Source organism: Amblyomma maculatum, chromosome 1 (genome assembly GCF_055883805.1).
Source record: "Amblyomma maculatum isolate TAMU_Amacu chromosome 1, ASM5588380v1, whole genome shotgun sequence".
Classification (NCBI taxonomy): Eukaryota; Metazoa; Arthropoda; class Arachnida; order Ixodida; family Ixodidae; genus Amblyomma; species Amblyomma maculatum.
The window spans coordinates 315716175-315729091 of record NC_139344.1 but is presented as its reverse complement, the minus strand read 5'-3'; the positions used below and the strand labels follow the sequence as shown (position 1 = coordinate 315729091).

Sequence of the window (12917 nt, the reverse complement as noted above, 5' to 3'; positions counted from 1 at the left end):
CGAACTCCAATGGTCCTTAGGCTCGCACGATGCGAGCAGCACGAGCTCCGACGGTCTGGTCAGGTTCATGGAGAGCCTCACAAGAGGGTGCGTCCAGAGTGCCACTTTTTCGACACCTGGCACAAGTTGCTGCTCGGTATACAAATGTGCATGCATGCATTTCGCAGGTGGGTGCGTCGCCAGTATGTCATATTCACACTTCTGGATTACAAAGGAGCTTATTTATTGGCTCGTTTTATACACCAAACTATTAATATATCTACTATTTCGGGATCCCTTTCGACTGTATACAGCTAAATTTTTGGTCTTTTGAAGGGGGCCTGGCGATTGTCAACATGCCTCGTATTGCATGCATGTCAGAGTGGCACGGGAAACACTATAATACAGTTAAATCTCTATATAACCGAGCTTCATGTAGCGAATTCCCCGTTGTTGCGAAGTTTTTAAATTTCCTGACTGCGCTCCTATTGAATTGCATTTATTTGAAAACTGCATGTAACCAACATGTTGTGGCGGTTGAACGAACCTATGGTGCCAACTATATCTTAACTAGTGCTGAATTACTGGAAATTTGGCAAAATATCACACATTTCATGAAGATATAATAGGGGTGTGCAAATAGTACTTTTTCCAAACCGATATAAATACGAATAGTACACTCTTGCTATTGAATTGAATATGAATTGAATACTGAAAGCAGCGAATTGGATACGAATGGAATACTCTGCAAGTTGTGAGGGAGGAGCGCCGGCATAAGCGGACAAATCCCACGAGGGTGGGACGAAGGGGATGTGTTCGCGTGTAGGAGTGCGGATCTTGGAGGCTGAGTGGTGTGCGAGTGTGGAGGTGCGGATCTCTGAGGCCGAGTGGGCAGTTGCCGGGAAGTGAACGAAATGGTGCGGATGCATACGGATGGGTGGTGGAGAAGGAAAGCGGAGACTCCGGCCGAACTGCGCGGGAAGTGGAGCGTTGGGACGAAGTGGTGTTGGGGGGACAATGGTGTTGTGGTCGAACGTGACAAGTGGGGGCTCGTTCGTGATCAACATAGATATGGACGGGGAGTCTGTGAATGTGCCCGAAGAGCTGCTGCATCATTTGCTGGGGCGAACCAACGGCTCCGTCATGCAGCGCGAACAAGTTGCAGCGGCGGTATGACGAAGACTAATGGCGGCGGAGGTTGCGCCGGCAGATTCAGTGACGACGGCGGCGACGACGATGGTGGGCCAACCGGCGGTCGACTGCACTCCGTGCTTCTCCGGAGGTCAACTTCTAAAATACACAGGGTCAATGACACTCAGTCTCCCGAGGAGTACTTGGACCGACTGGAGACGTTTTGTCGCCGCTGACAAAAGGCTTACGCACATTGTGCCCGCTGCACTGTGGAGGGCAGCGCGAAGTTGTGGTGGCGCTTCGTGAGACCGTTTGCGTCTTGGGAGGCATTCTCGGCTGCCTTCATAGCGGAATTTTCTTCCATTGACGCGAAGTGCCGCTTGAAGCAGGAACTTGAGCTCCGCACGCAACATCCCGAAGGAAATTTAAAAGAATTTATCTACACGATTTCGGCCTATTACGATCGGATTGGCGGCGAGTTTTCGGAGTCCGAAAAGGTTGATCGTGTGTTGCGGCAAATGCACCCACAGCTCCAAGACTTGGTGGAAGGAAAACAGTATGCCAATCTTGCGGAGTTGGCATCGAGCGTTATTGGAGGTGGTTGCAATACAAGCCATCGCCGCCTCCGACCGACCGAGTAGCGAGGGACCTAGCTTTCCAGCAGACTATAAACATGGCTGGCCCGCCTGGAACGCAGTCTATAGCTATGATGGCGGCGGCAGCCGCGCCATTCCAATATCAGTCGGCGGCACCCAACTGGCCGTTGCACCCCGCGGCGATACAGCCGTACTACCACCAAGACCAGCTGCACAGATTGTCTGCTTCCGCTACCGGACAGCGTCCCCCAGCGCCGTCACAACCGCAAGGATACCAACCGCTCGACTCTAGGGAATTCACCTGCCATCGCTGCGGAGGCATTGTTCACCTAGCCCGCGATTGCCCATTGGGTCGACTTAGCGGCCCGCCCCGCTGCTACCGATGCTACGGAATCAGTCATATTCGCTCCCAGTGCTCGGGAAACGGGAACCGGTAGGTGCTACTCCGGCGAGCACTTATGAGACTGCGCCGCAGGTAGCGGTCTTGGCCGCTAACAAGGAGCTTCTCTTGGAAGTGCGGATTGGGCAGACTATGCCTGCTAGACACAGGCTCAGGTGTAAGTTTGCTTGGAACGTCGGCAACACGAGTGGCAGAGCAGGCGGGCGCCAAACTAAGGACGCAAGAGCAAGCACTCCGTCTGGCAACAGGTTGGTCGCAGTCCACCTCTTCATTAAAATGCAACATAAAATGGTCCTCAGGCACTCGCAACCAGCGCTTCCTGTGTGTGCCAGATCTGTGTCAGGACATTGTGCTTGGCAGTGACTTTTTGACTGCGACAGGTATATCACTTCATGTAGCGCTGGGTGGCTGAACTGTTGGAACCGACTCTCAATGTATTGTGCCATTTGCTAAACGCAACAAGGATTCATCAATAGCACCGGTAATAGACGGAGACTGCGAGTCTTATTATTTGCACAATCTCTTTGAAGAACGGGCACAGGGAGCACCATGCCATCACACCTGAACCATTACCAAGCGTTCGTAAAGTGCTCGATGACTTTTGCCATTTGTTTACAACAAATCTTGGACATACCAGCCTTGCTCAACACTGCATTGACACGGGATAGTGCACCGGTGATGGGCAGGCTGCGTCCTGTAAAAGTAAAAAAGCAGAAGATAATTGAGAGCTGTGTAAACGACCTCTTAGAGCAGGGCCTTATAAGACATAGCACTAGCCCCTGGACTAGTGCCCCTGTGCTCGTTGCTAAGAAGTCTGGAGGCTACCGGCTTGCTGTAGACTACCGGCCACTGAACGCACGCACCAGGGTACCTGCATACCCGATGCCTCGAACAGATTGGCTGCTAGCGCATCTGGGTCGCGCAGTGTGCTTCTCGAGCTTTGATCTCTCCCAAGGATTTTTGCAGATTCCTGTTTCTGATTCCGACATAGCAAAAACGGCCTTTATCTGTCATCATGGTACATTTGAATTTACGAGGATGCCCTTCGGGGTGGGAGGTGGACCGGCAACCTTCCAGAACCTAATGGGCCGAGTGCTACAGGGAATCAATCATAACTTTGCTATGGTGTTCCTGGATGACGTTCTCGTCTACTCTGAGACGCTTGAGGACCACGTTGAGCATGTGAGGGAGGCTCTGCGGCGCATTGATAGGGCTGGTCTTACAATTAACTCGGACAAAGTGCAGGTTTGCCGTCAGTCGCTTAAGTTCTTGGACCACATCATCTCCCCTGGGCAGTGTAGACTGGACGAAGATAAAGTGCGTGCAGAGTACCCAAGACCCACCACGGTTAAACAGTTGCAGGCTTTCCTGGGCCTTGCTGGTTATTACCGCAATTTCATCTCACACTTCTCACTGACGGCACATCCATTCACTATCCTTCTGAAGAAAAATGAGCCATGGCGGTGGGAAGAGCGCCAAGAGCAAGCTTTCACTGCATTCAAGCAGTCTTTGGCTAATGATGCAGTTATAAGCCTCCCAGACATAAACAGACCCTTTGTGGGATGCAACATAATTGGCATTGCAGCGGTGCTTCTGCAGGATGGCCCTGATGGACTGCAGCCTGTTTCCTTCATTAGCAGGGTTCTCACAGAGTCTGAAAGCCATTATACTGTCCAGGAGTGGGAATGCCTTGCAGTGGTGTGGGCAGTGGACAAATTCAGAGCGTGTCTTGAAGTTTGAGGTTCATTGCGATCATTCATCCCTATCATGGATGTTTAGCACTGACCAAGCCTCACCCAGATTCCTGTGCTGGGTCCTCCGGCTGCAGGGCTTCAATTGCCGAATCAAGCACAGGCGAGGACTAGCAAATATTCCCGCAGATGCCTTGAGTATAGCGCCCCTCCAGGGTGAAGACCACCCATGTGACGGTCTGCATGAAAAATTGTTTCCCATGGCTGCACCAGGACCTGAAGAGAAAATTACACTAGAACAAGTCGCAGCTGCCTCGGAGGAGGATACTACACTCTTAAGCGACACAGTACAACTCGTACAAGAGCAGGCTCGCGACAGCAATCTTTCAAAACTGAAAGCTGTTGTCCAAGGGACCATGCTTCCAACTTCAGACCCTGATCGCCGCCTTTTACAGGATCTGGCAGAAGCTACAGAACTGGCATCCAGCGGACTGCTCATCCAGCAGAGAGGCAACAAAAAAGTACCATGGCTACCTTCCCACCTTAAACACCTTGCACTGAAAATGATGCACGACCACCCCACTGCGGCCCACGGTGGATTTTTCAAGACATTGAGGCGGGTGGCAGCACGATTTGTCTGGCTCGGAATGCATGCAGATATATCCAAGTATGTGCGAGGCTGTGGTGTATGTCAGCGCACAAAAGCCCGGCGCAAGAAGCCCGAGGGCCTTATGAGCAGTCAACGGGCAACAGCACCTATGGAAGAGCTTAGCGTTGACATTATTGGACCCTTGCCATCTACACCTCGTGGCCACAAATACCTGCTAGTAGTTATAGGTAAGTTCACCAAGTTCCCTGAGTTGTTTCCTCTACGAGCTGCCACAAGTGCAAAAATTTTAGAATGCATGCTGCAAGTCTTCTGCCACCATGGCACACCTGTGGCCATCACCAGTGACAATGGGAAACCCTTCGTTAGTGCAGTATGGCGCAATCTCTTGAAAAACTGGGGAATTAAGGATCGGCATACAGTTCCTTACCGGCCGGCTAGCCAAATAGTTGAGCGTCACAATGGCACGATTAAGCAGTGTTTACGAGCATACTGCACTAACCACAAGGACTGGGACTGACATATCCCCGAGATTGGCCTTGCCATGCGTACTGCAGAGAGTGTTTTCACCGGATATACTCCATCGTTGCTTTGTTACGGCCGAGAGTTGCGCACTCCTTGGAAACCCGCGGATGACAAGGAAGACACCGAGTCTCCAGAAGCAGCGCACCATGCCCTTGCTGGGGAACTCCGGCAGGTACTTGGAGAAGCCCTCAGGAATGATCAGGAGCATCAAGCCGCTGCTTGGCAAGCCCAGAAGTCAAGTTATGACCGTCATTGGCAGCCAACAAGCATTAGGGAAGGTGACCTCGTGCTCTTGGATACTCACACCTTGAGTGATGCGACCAAAGGTGTTTCGGCTAGGTTGGCGCCACGGCGAGGCGGACCTTATCGTGTGGTCAAGCGAGTGGGGGACAATGACTTCCTTCTGAGTGATCCTGCTACGGGACGGCGCCGAACTATCGCCCACGCCAATCAGCTGGTCCTCTACCACGAACCGTTACTTCTTTCTTCTGACCCGGCTTCACGATTCAAGGGGGGGAGAGTTGTGAGGGAGGAGCGTTGGCATAAGCGGACTAATCCCACGAGGGAGGGATGAAGGGGATATGTTCGCGTGTAGGAGTGCGGATCTTGGAGGCCGAGTGGTGTGCGAGTGTGGAGGTGCTGATCTCGGAGGCCGAGTGAGCAGTTGCCGGGAAGCGAACGAGATGGCGTAGATGCATACAGATGGGTCGTGAAGAAGGGACTCTGGGACACGGGCCGAACTGCGCGGGAAGTGGAGCGTCGGGACAGAGTGGTGTTGGAGGGACAACGGTGTTGTGGTCGAACGTGACAAAGTTATGTTCATATCATTTGTATGTTGCTTACGAAACATGAAAAAGTGTCTGTTTGATATATAGTTCACAACAATGTACAGCTGTGTCAATTTTGACTACAGGTGAGATAGTCTAAATCCTTGAAAAAATCTTTTGCACAGTGCCATAAGCAAAAGAAAATAGCGTTCGGTAAAGCCAAGTAGAGTTGGCAAGGGTTAATAAATTGTTAGAAGTACAGCCTGGCACTACTAGAACGCACAATTAGAAATTGAGTACTGTCAACATGGAATCAGTCGAACAACATCATATCAACTAAGACAAGACTTTCTCAGACTAGCCATCAAAAATTTAAAAAATGCTTGACTAGATTAAGGCACTCACTCTGCTGGGAAATCCCACAGAAAATGTAGGTACAAGACTAGATTAATGTGCAGTTATTACTTAAGGGGGGACCCTGGTTTTAAGACAATATTTTTTATTTACTGGTAGATTTTGATGAAAGTTATACCATTTATGCAGCTTTTTGTGCTGATTTCAAATATGCACATGAATTTTATGTAAGCCATTTAGTTCTGAAGATATTGAGCACTTTATGTTCTTTGTTTGGAGGCTCCTTTATCAAAGGCGTCGTTGTGCTAGCTGGCGTTTTGAGAACCGCTTCGCACAAGATGCAATTGGACGAGCCTGATTCTACACATTTGTAGAAATCCCTAACACTACTGCGTTTCTTTGGGCAGGTCGCTGTCGTTGTTTTACTTTCATTCATAACGTGGCAGCAAGAGGTGTCGGAGCAGCAGCGTCGATCGGCGCGCTGAAAACAACAAGCGGAAACAGACCCGTATAGTGCTGTTTTGCTTGTGGCTTGTGGGCAGGAGCAGCGGCGGTGCTGCGGTACGGCGCTACGGCGCTACAACTCGTGGAGTAATAGATGCGACGGGAAAAGGTGAAACTCTGATCTCCTCTAGGGGCGCAACCACTGATCTCTATGCACGTTGTCAGTTGCTTGTTGTTTTTATCTACAACAATTAGGTTTCAACGAGTCTATTTAGGGAACTAGATTGCATGATTTAATATCTCAAAGCTTACGAATGGCTTAGCGACTGTTCCGTTCGATTTGCGTCTGCGTCACCCGAGGCGCTTCCCCTGCTGTCGGCTCTTCAAACTAGTTATCGCCAAGTGCGCGATCTCATTGTCCTTTTCGTTTCATTGACTTTCATTGCTTTCATTCTTTCTCACTTAGCTCGCGTGTTTCCCTCTAGCTGGCGCTAGGCAACCGGACACATCTAGTGAAGAGATGTATGAGTATGAGCTGACAACATTCATGCAACTGTCATGTCATGCACCACTCGCATAATAAACTTAACCTCAACTATTGATGATAAAGGTGAATCATATTTTCAGGGATGAAACATGTAGCGCCACTTCTCGGCATATTAGAGATGTGTGAGCTATGGCGCGACTATGAGAAGTGTGCTCCGCGATTGACGATACGTCCAATTTTATGGTCTGCATTATGAATGTTTCCATATGAATGGATTGTGTCACAGCCACGCTGAAGCCTGTAGGCTCCCTAAAACGGTGATCTCTGCTTCTCGTGTAGGTTGATTGCGGCAGCAAGCTGTGCGTGCTCAGAATTGACGCTGCCTTCGAGAGAATGGTCGGAGGTAACTAAGGCGTTCTTTCATGCGAGCTGTTCGAAACGTATTCGAAAATTATTCGACACATTTCATTTCATTTCATTTCATTTATTTTTCCCTTAAAGGCCCGAGGGCATTACATAAGGGGGGAGCAAACTCAATATACAATGCGAACAAAAACAAAACAGAAACAAGAGAAATAATGCAAGGGTTAGACGAAATAATTTTAAAAACAAAAAAAAACAGTATACCGTAAGTAAATGACGCCGAAAATATTATAAAAATTTGCATGAGAAAAACGCTTTCACGAAACTGGTGAAACTGAGCCGGTTGGTACGTCATCGATGGCAACGTCAGCAGAACTACAAACACACGTAAAAAAAGTCAAGACAAGGTAAGCGCTGCCTCCCCCGCGGCCCACAATTCTGCCGACGTCATCAGCGATTTCTTCACGAAATATGGTCGTTTAATTTTATCCTGAATGATTTGCGATCAGTGCATGATACGATGGTGTTTGGCAGGGCGTTCCACAGTACTATTGCGTCCGGAAAAAATGAAGAATTTAATGCAAAGTTATTCGAACAGTTTCGAATAATTTTCAATTTCCACTATTAGATTCGTTTAACAAATCGAATCTGACGATATTCAATTCGATATCGAGTATTCGCACACCGCTACGATATACAGTCGAACCTCGTTATAACGATCACGGATACAGCGAATTATCGGATATAACGAAGTAAAAGCAAAGTTTGGTTGGCTGTGCTTTATTTCTATGGGAGTTCTATCTGTATAACGAAATGAAAAACTAAAATTTGACACTAAATCGGTTATAACGAAGCATATTTCGTATTCACACGACTCAAAATCCGCAAAGAAGCAAAAAAAAAAAAATTTTCAAAATGCTAAATTTCGGTTTTATCAATCGCCTCACGCCACACCATCTAGGGACCGCGAATGAATCTAGCATCAACGGCTGCCTGGCATGTGACCGGCACGTGATTGAACCACCGCCCGCGTCGCCTCCACCTATAATATGTGTGAATCACCCGCGCTTTAGCACGCCACGCCATCTAGGGACCGCGTGTGAATCTAGCATCAACGGCTGCCTGCATGTGACCTGCACGTGATCGAACCACCGCCCGCTTGCCCCTGCCCCTACTTTTTGCTGACCCGCGCATGTGTTCACTTTCCTCGAGGTCATGCCGTTGTCTTGCAGCATGGCGGCACCGAAACGCAAAGCAGTTTCTCTTGAACCAAAGATAACAATATTCAGGGTGGTCGACAGCGGGCGCAAGAAGAAAGAGATTGCCGCAGACTTCGGCGTTGCGCCTAGCACTCTGTCAACCATACTGAGCGCAAGGCAGAAGATAGAAAACGTGCACTCTGCAGGCGCCGTGAAGAACGACAGGAAGCGCGTCAGGTATTGTCACCACCAGGATGTTGAAGATGCCTTGTTCGCGTGGTTCAAGGATGTTAGAGTGCGCAACCTGCCTGTGTCTGGTGCCGTGCTTCAAATGAAGGCAAGAAGTCTCGCTTGCGTCTTAGGCCACGATGACTTCTGTGCAAGCAGTGGCTGGCTGCAGCGATTTAAAGACCGCCACCAGATTGTTTGCCACACCTTGTCGGGCGAAGAAGCAGCCGTCAATGTAGAGAACTGCGAGAAGTGGGCAGAAAGCTTCCGCATGCAGCTGGATGGCTACGAGATGCGCGATGTCTACAACGTGGACGAGACTGCGCTTTTTTTTAAGCTGCTCCCGGAAAGGTCACTCGTTGCGAAGAACGAACTGTGCCGAGGAGCACGTGCCCTGGCGCGCCCCTGCAGGCGCATCGCGATATGCCGCCTGCATTTCGTCTTGATTGGACAACCTGCCGCGTATTTCCATTGAGGAAACGTAATTATAGGCGAGAAAAGTTTTATTCACGTCTGCACTGTAGAGCAGACGACAGACGGCGATGAGTAAATATTGATTGTGAATGCGTTTCTCACGTTAGCGAAAACATAGGAAGTTTATCTCGAGATAAGTCAGCTATGTAACTATATTGTCGTATATAATAGTATGTTTAAAAACTGCGGAAGTATTATCAGTACTCTGAAATAAAGTTGCTCGCTTGTTGATCATCATTTTGGCCTGTAGCATGAGATCTATATACGGTTTTGTTTTTATTATTATGACGTTACTAAAGCAAATCTTGCAGTAGAAAAGCTGTAGTCCGAAGGAGATGTTTCTTCAAAGGCACGAACGCTAGCAGTCTCAAAAGCACGTACATGCGTGCTCCGCACGCTGCACGCGACATAACCGGCTCGCTGGCTCGGAAGGAAGGTGGTAGAATCCAAGCTTCTACTACAATTGTGCTTTATTTCGGTTCTTACTAAATGGTTGTGGTTCATTTATATTTGGTTAGTATTTACGAAACCAGTGACGCGAATAGGGTGCTCCGTTCGAGTAGTGTCAATTGAGCCATAACTAGGATCGCTTTTGTATTGCACTTCCAACATATTTTTGTTATGATTAATAATAATGTTGGTTCATTTATTGGCCAATTTGCGGAAATCTGTAAAAGCGGCTCAGCCAAGCATGTCCCCCCCCCCCCCCCACACACACACACACACACACAAAAAAAAGGCCTCGTTCCTAGATATTTTCTTGGTCGTAGGGCACATTCACACATCATTGTCGATCGCGGACATCGCACGCTGGATATCTGGATATCTGTAGAGCACTCGCAAAGCAGGGAGAGAGCACAGAAAATCGGCAAAGCAAGACGCGCGGAGCGAAGAGCAGGATAATCCTCCACCCCCTTCACTTCGTATACACGGTGTTAAACCAATTGTACTCTTTTGATGCCTCTCTAAGACGTCTTTGTCAACTGTCGAACATTTCTGAATTTATGGAGAAGGGGAAAATTGGCCCTTTTCGTTTCCACAAAGAATGCGAGACTTCTCAGAATGCTGTCATGCGGTTGGAAAACAGGTCTTGTGGAAACGCTTCCAATGAAATCGGCAAAGTTCCACACGTGAGCCTCGTCTTTTGGCGCTTCGCCTACTATTGTGGCTACCCATGACACAATGCTACTTAGTACCTCCATTTCGCATCAGCGGAAGCGTTTTTGTATCGCCAAATAACCGCCAGGCGCAACTCGATCGCCGCACATGCACAGGAAGCTAGCGGAGCGTGTGCTCCGGCGACATCCCATCGTTTCACATTTCGCCGCCATGCCAGGAATGCGGCGCTGCCATCGCGCGGTGAAACTTGAGCTTGGGTTCCCTATACCTAATGGCACGGGCAGAGGCATATTATTTTCTATTACATTTGGGTAGCCTCACCATAATATATGTACCATACATGCGTGAAACAATGTGTGTACTGACTAGAATGGCCTGTGTGCAGGTACCGCTACACTCTAGACGAGCTGCCGGTCATGCTGCACCGACTCAAGGTACGTGCCGAGTCGTTTGACAACTGGGCCATCAAGGTCAAGGCTGCCCTGGAGGCCACAGACGATGATGAGAAGCTCGAGCTGTCGGAGTTGAAGGAACTGGTTCAGGAGGCTGAGGAGAAGCGCTTCCCACCAACGGAACTTCTTCAGTCACTGACAGTGGCTGTGCAAGAGTCCGAGAAGACGTCAGCCATTGCCCAGCAGCTGCTGAGCAAGAAGATGCGCACGCGCAACCGACAGTCGCAGGATGCCAAGTACACGTCACGGCTCACCCTGGATGAACTGCAAGTAAGTTGCCTGTGCTTTGTGGTGTGCTACCTAACCATGTTTTAGTTGCTCATCGCTGCACCAGTTACAACAGGTGTTTTGATCCTTTGAGTGTTCTTGCTGTAGGGGTACTGTAGTGTTAATTTCATCCCGTGGGGTTTTTGCCATGTGCGTTTGAAATTTCGCGCCCTTTTGAAAAGGCTTTCTTACTGAGAGGTGCTGCCATGTTTTAGAATGTACAGGTGCTAAATGTTGTCTATGCTAGCATTTTGCGGAGGAAAAGAAAACTGACCATGTCCATCGTGTTGCGCTCTGTTTGCAGAGGCGCATCATCACAGTTTCGGTTTCTCTGCGCAAACGATCCCAACAGATGCACGAAATTTGATATGTCTTTCTTGTGATGCTAGCAGAAGCCCATAAAGGCCTTCAAGGGTTGTTTACGCTAACATCTTGCAGAAAAAAAAAAAAAAAAAAAAAAAAAAGACTTTTGGTAGTATGTGTGGTTTGCGACGACTCACCCTTGTGGTTCCATTTTCTCCAATGGAAACGCGAAAATTGATCTCTATCTTTATTACGTCGCGAACACGACACCTTTAGTTGGCCGTGCCGCAGCATCCGCCACAAGCGGTGTACATGGTGGCGCCATCTAGTGACAATAAGTCAAAGCATGTGTGCGCTGGCACAGCCGGTCTCAAGGGAGGGCGCGCGCTCTTTTTTACGGCCTTCTCAATCGCCATGGGAGCAATGGAAACTTTTCTTCTTGAGTTACGCTGTCCGTTGCCGCTGGTTTCGCGCTGTCGCTCGCTTGTTTCGTGGCGAGTGCAGCCCCGAAATGAAAGAACACGGAAGGTAGGTACTGCAGCAGCATGTCGTCAGCGTACTACACACGTGAACAGAGTCTTTATATAAAAACACTGTCGCTCAGCAAACGTTCGACAAGCATATGACATGCATTGCGGCATGGTAGCTACTTTTGTCCATTTTAATCTGAATTTTTCTCAAGCCTGCACAAGAATAGCAAAAAAAACAAGAAAAACAAAACAATGAGCAGTGATCACATCGAAGCGTCTTCAAGGCTAACATTACAGCAACTCATCTGCAACAGCAAAACCGTCTTTCAGCGCTAGATGCGAAACCATTCATATATAGCACCGAAGATGAAAATAATTTCATAAAAATGTAATGTAAGTTGAATTGCTTGCATGATATAAAGTATAGTATAACAGTCAAAGTAAAGACTTTTAAGCCTTGCGGAGTTTTAGCTCTCCAGGCGTTGGGGGCCTTTGCCCCGGCAGACGCGGTTTCTCGCGAGTTTTCAATGTTATTATAATTTATATATTACCAAATGTGTTGTATTTAAACATTATTTTATTTTGCAAAGAAACGCTGTTTTAATGAAATTTTACATGATATTATGCTTGTTATGAAAACAATAAAGAAATTGTTTGATATTCATGACACCACTTGTGCTGGAAGCAGCAAAAAAGAGGCTAATAAATGACACAGCTAGTGATACTCGATTGCAGTGGCTGACAATTAACGAGTTCACTTGCTATATCGAAAGCATCCAAGAAACTTCTAAAGCGGTAAAGAAGGAAACTTTTACTAAAGAAACGTTTCAAGAAATGCTGTTCATCACGAGTCTACTGTACAAGTGGTAGAATACCTCCTGGGGAAAGGTGTCTGCTCCGTCCTCACCAGGAAACTCAATAGTGGCCTCATTGAGGCTCTCTTAGGGAAAGTAAGGCTAATGTGCGGAGAGAACGACATGCTAGATGCGAGGGCCATAACAGTGGCACTTGACTACGTTGTCAAGACGGAGGTTTCATCTTGGAGCAAAATCAAGGCAGTT

General features: G+C 48.3%; 1 protein-coding gene across 5 annotated transcripts in view; it reads left to right on the top strand.

Annotated features, from left to right (window-relative positions):
- The window catches only part of Kdm5 (Lysine demethylase 5), a 155568-nt gene that overhangs the window by 70284 nt on the left and 72367 nt on the right, over positions 1-12917 (top strand). For all 5 annotated transcript variants that reach the window (XM_084605930.1, XM_084605799.1, XM_084605861.1 and 2 more), the window contains one exon: positions 10750-11086. In XM_084605930.1, the coding sequence (XP_084462056.1) occupies positions 10750-11086 (337 nt within the window). The remainder of the gene's footprint in view (positions 1-10749; positions 11087-12917) is intronic.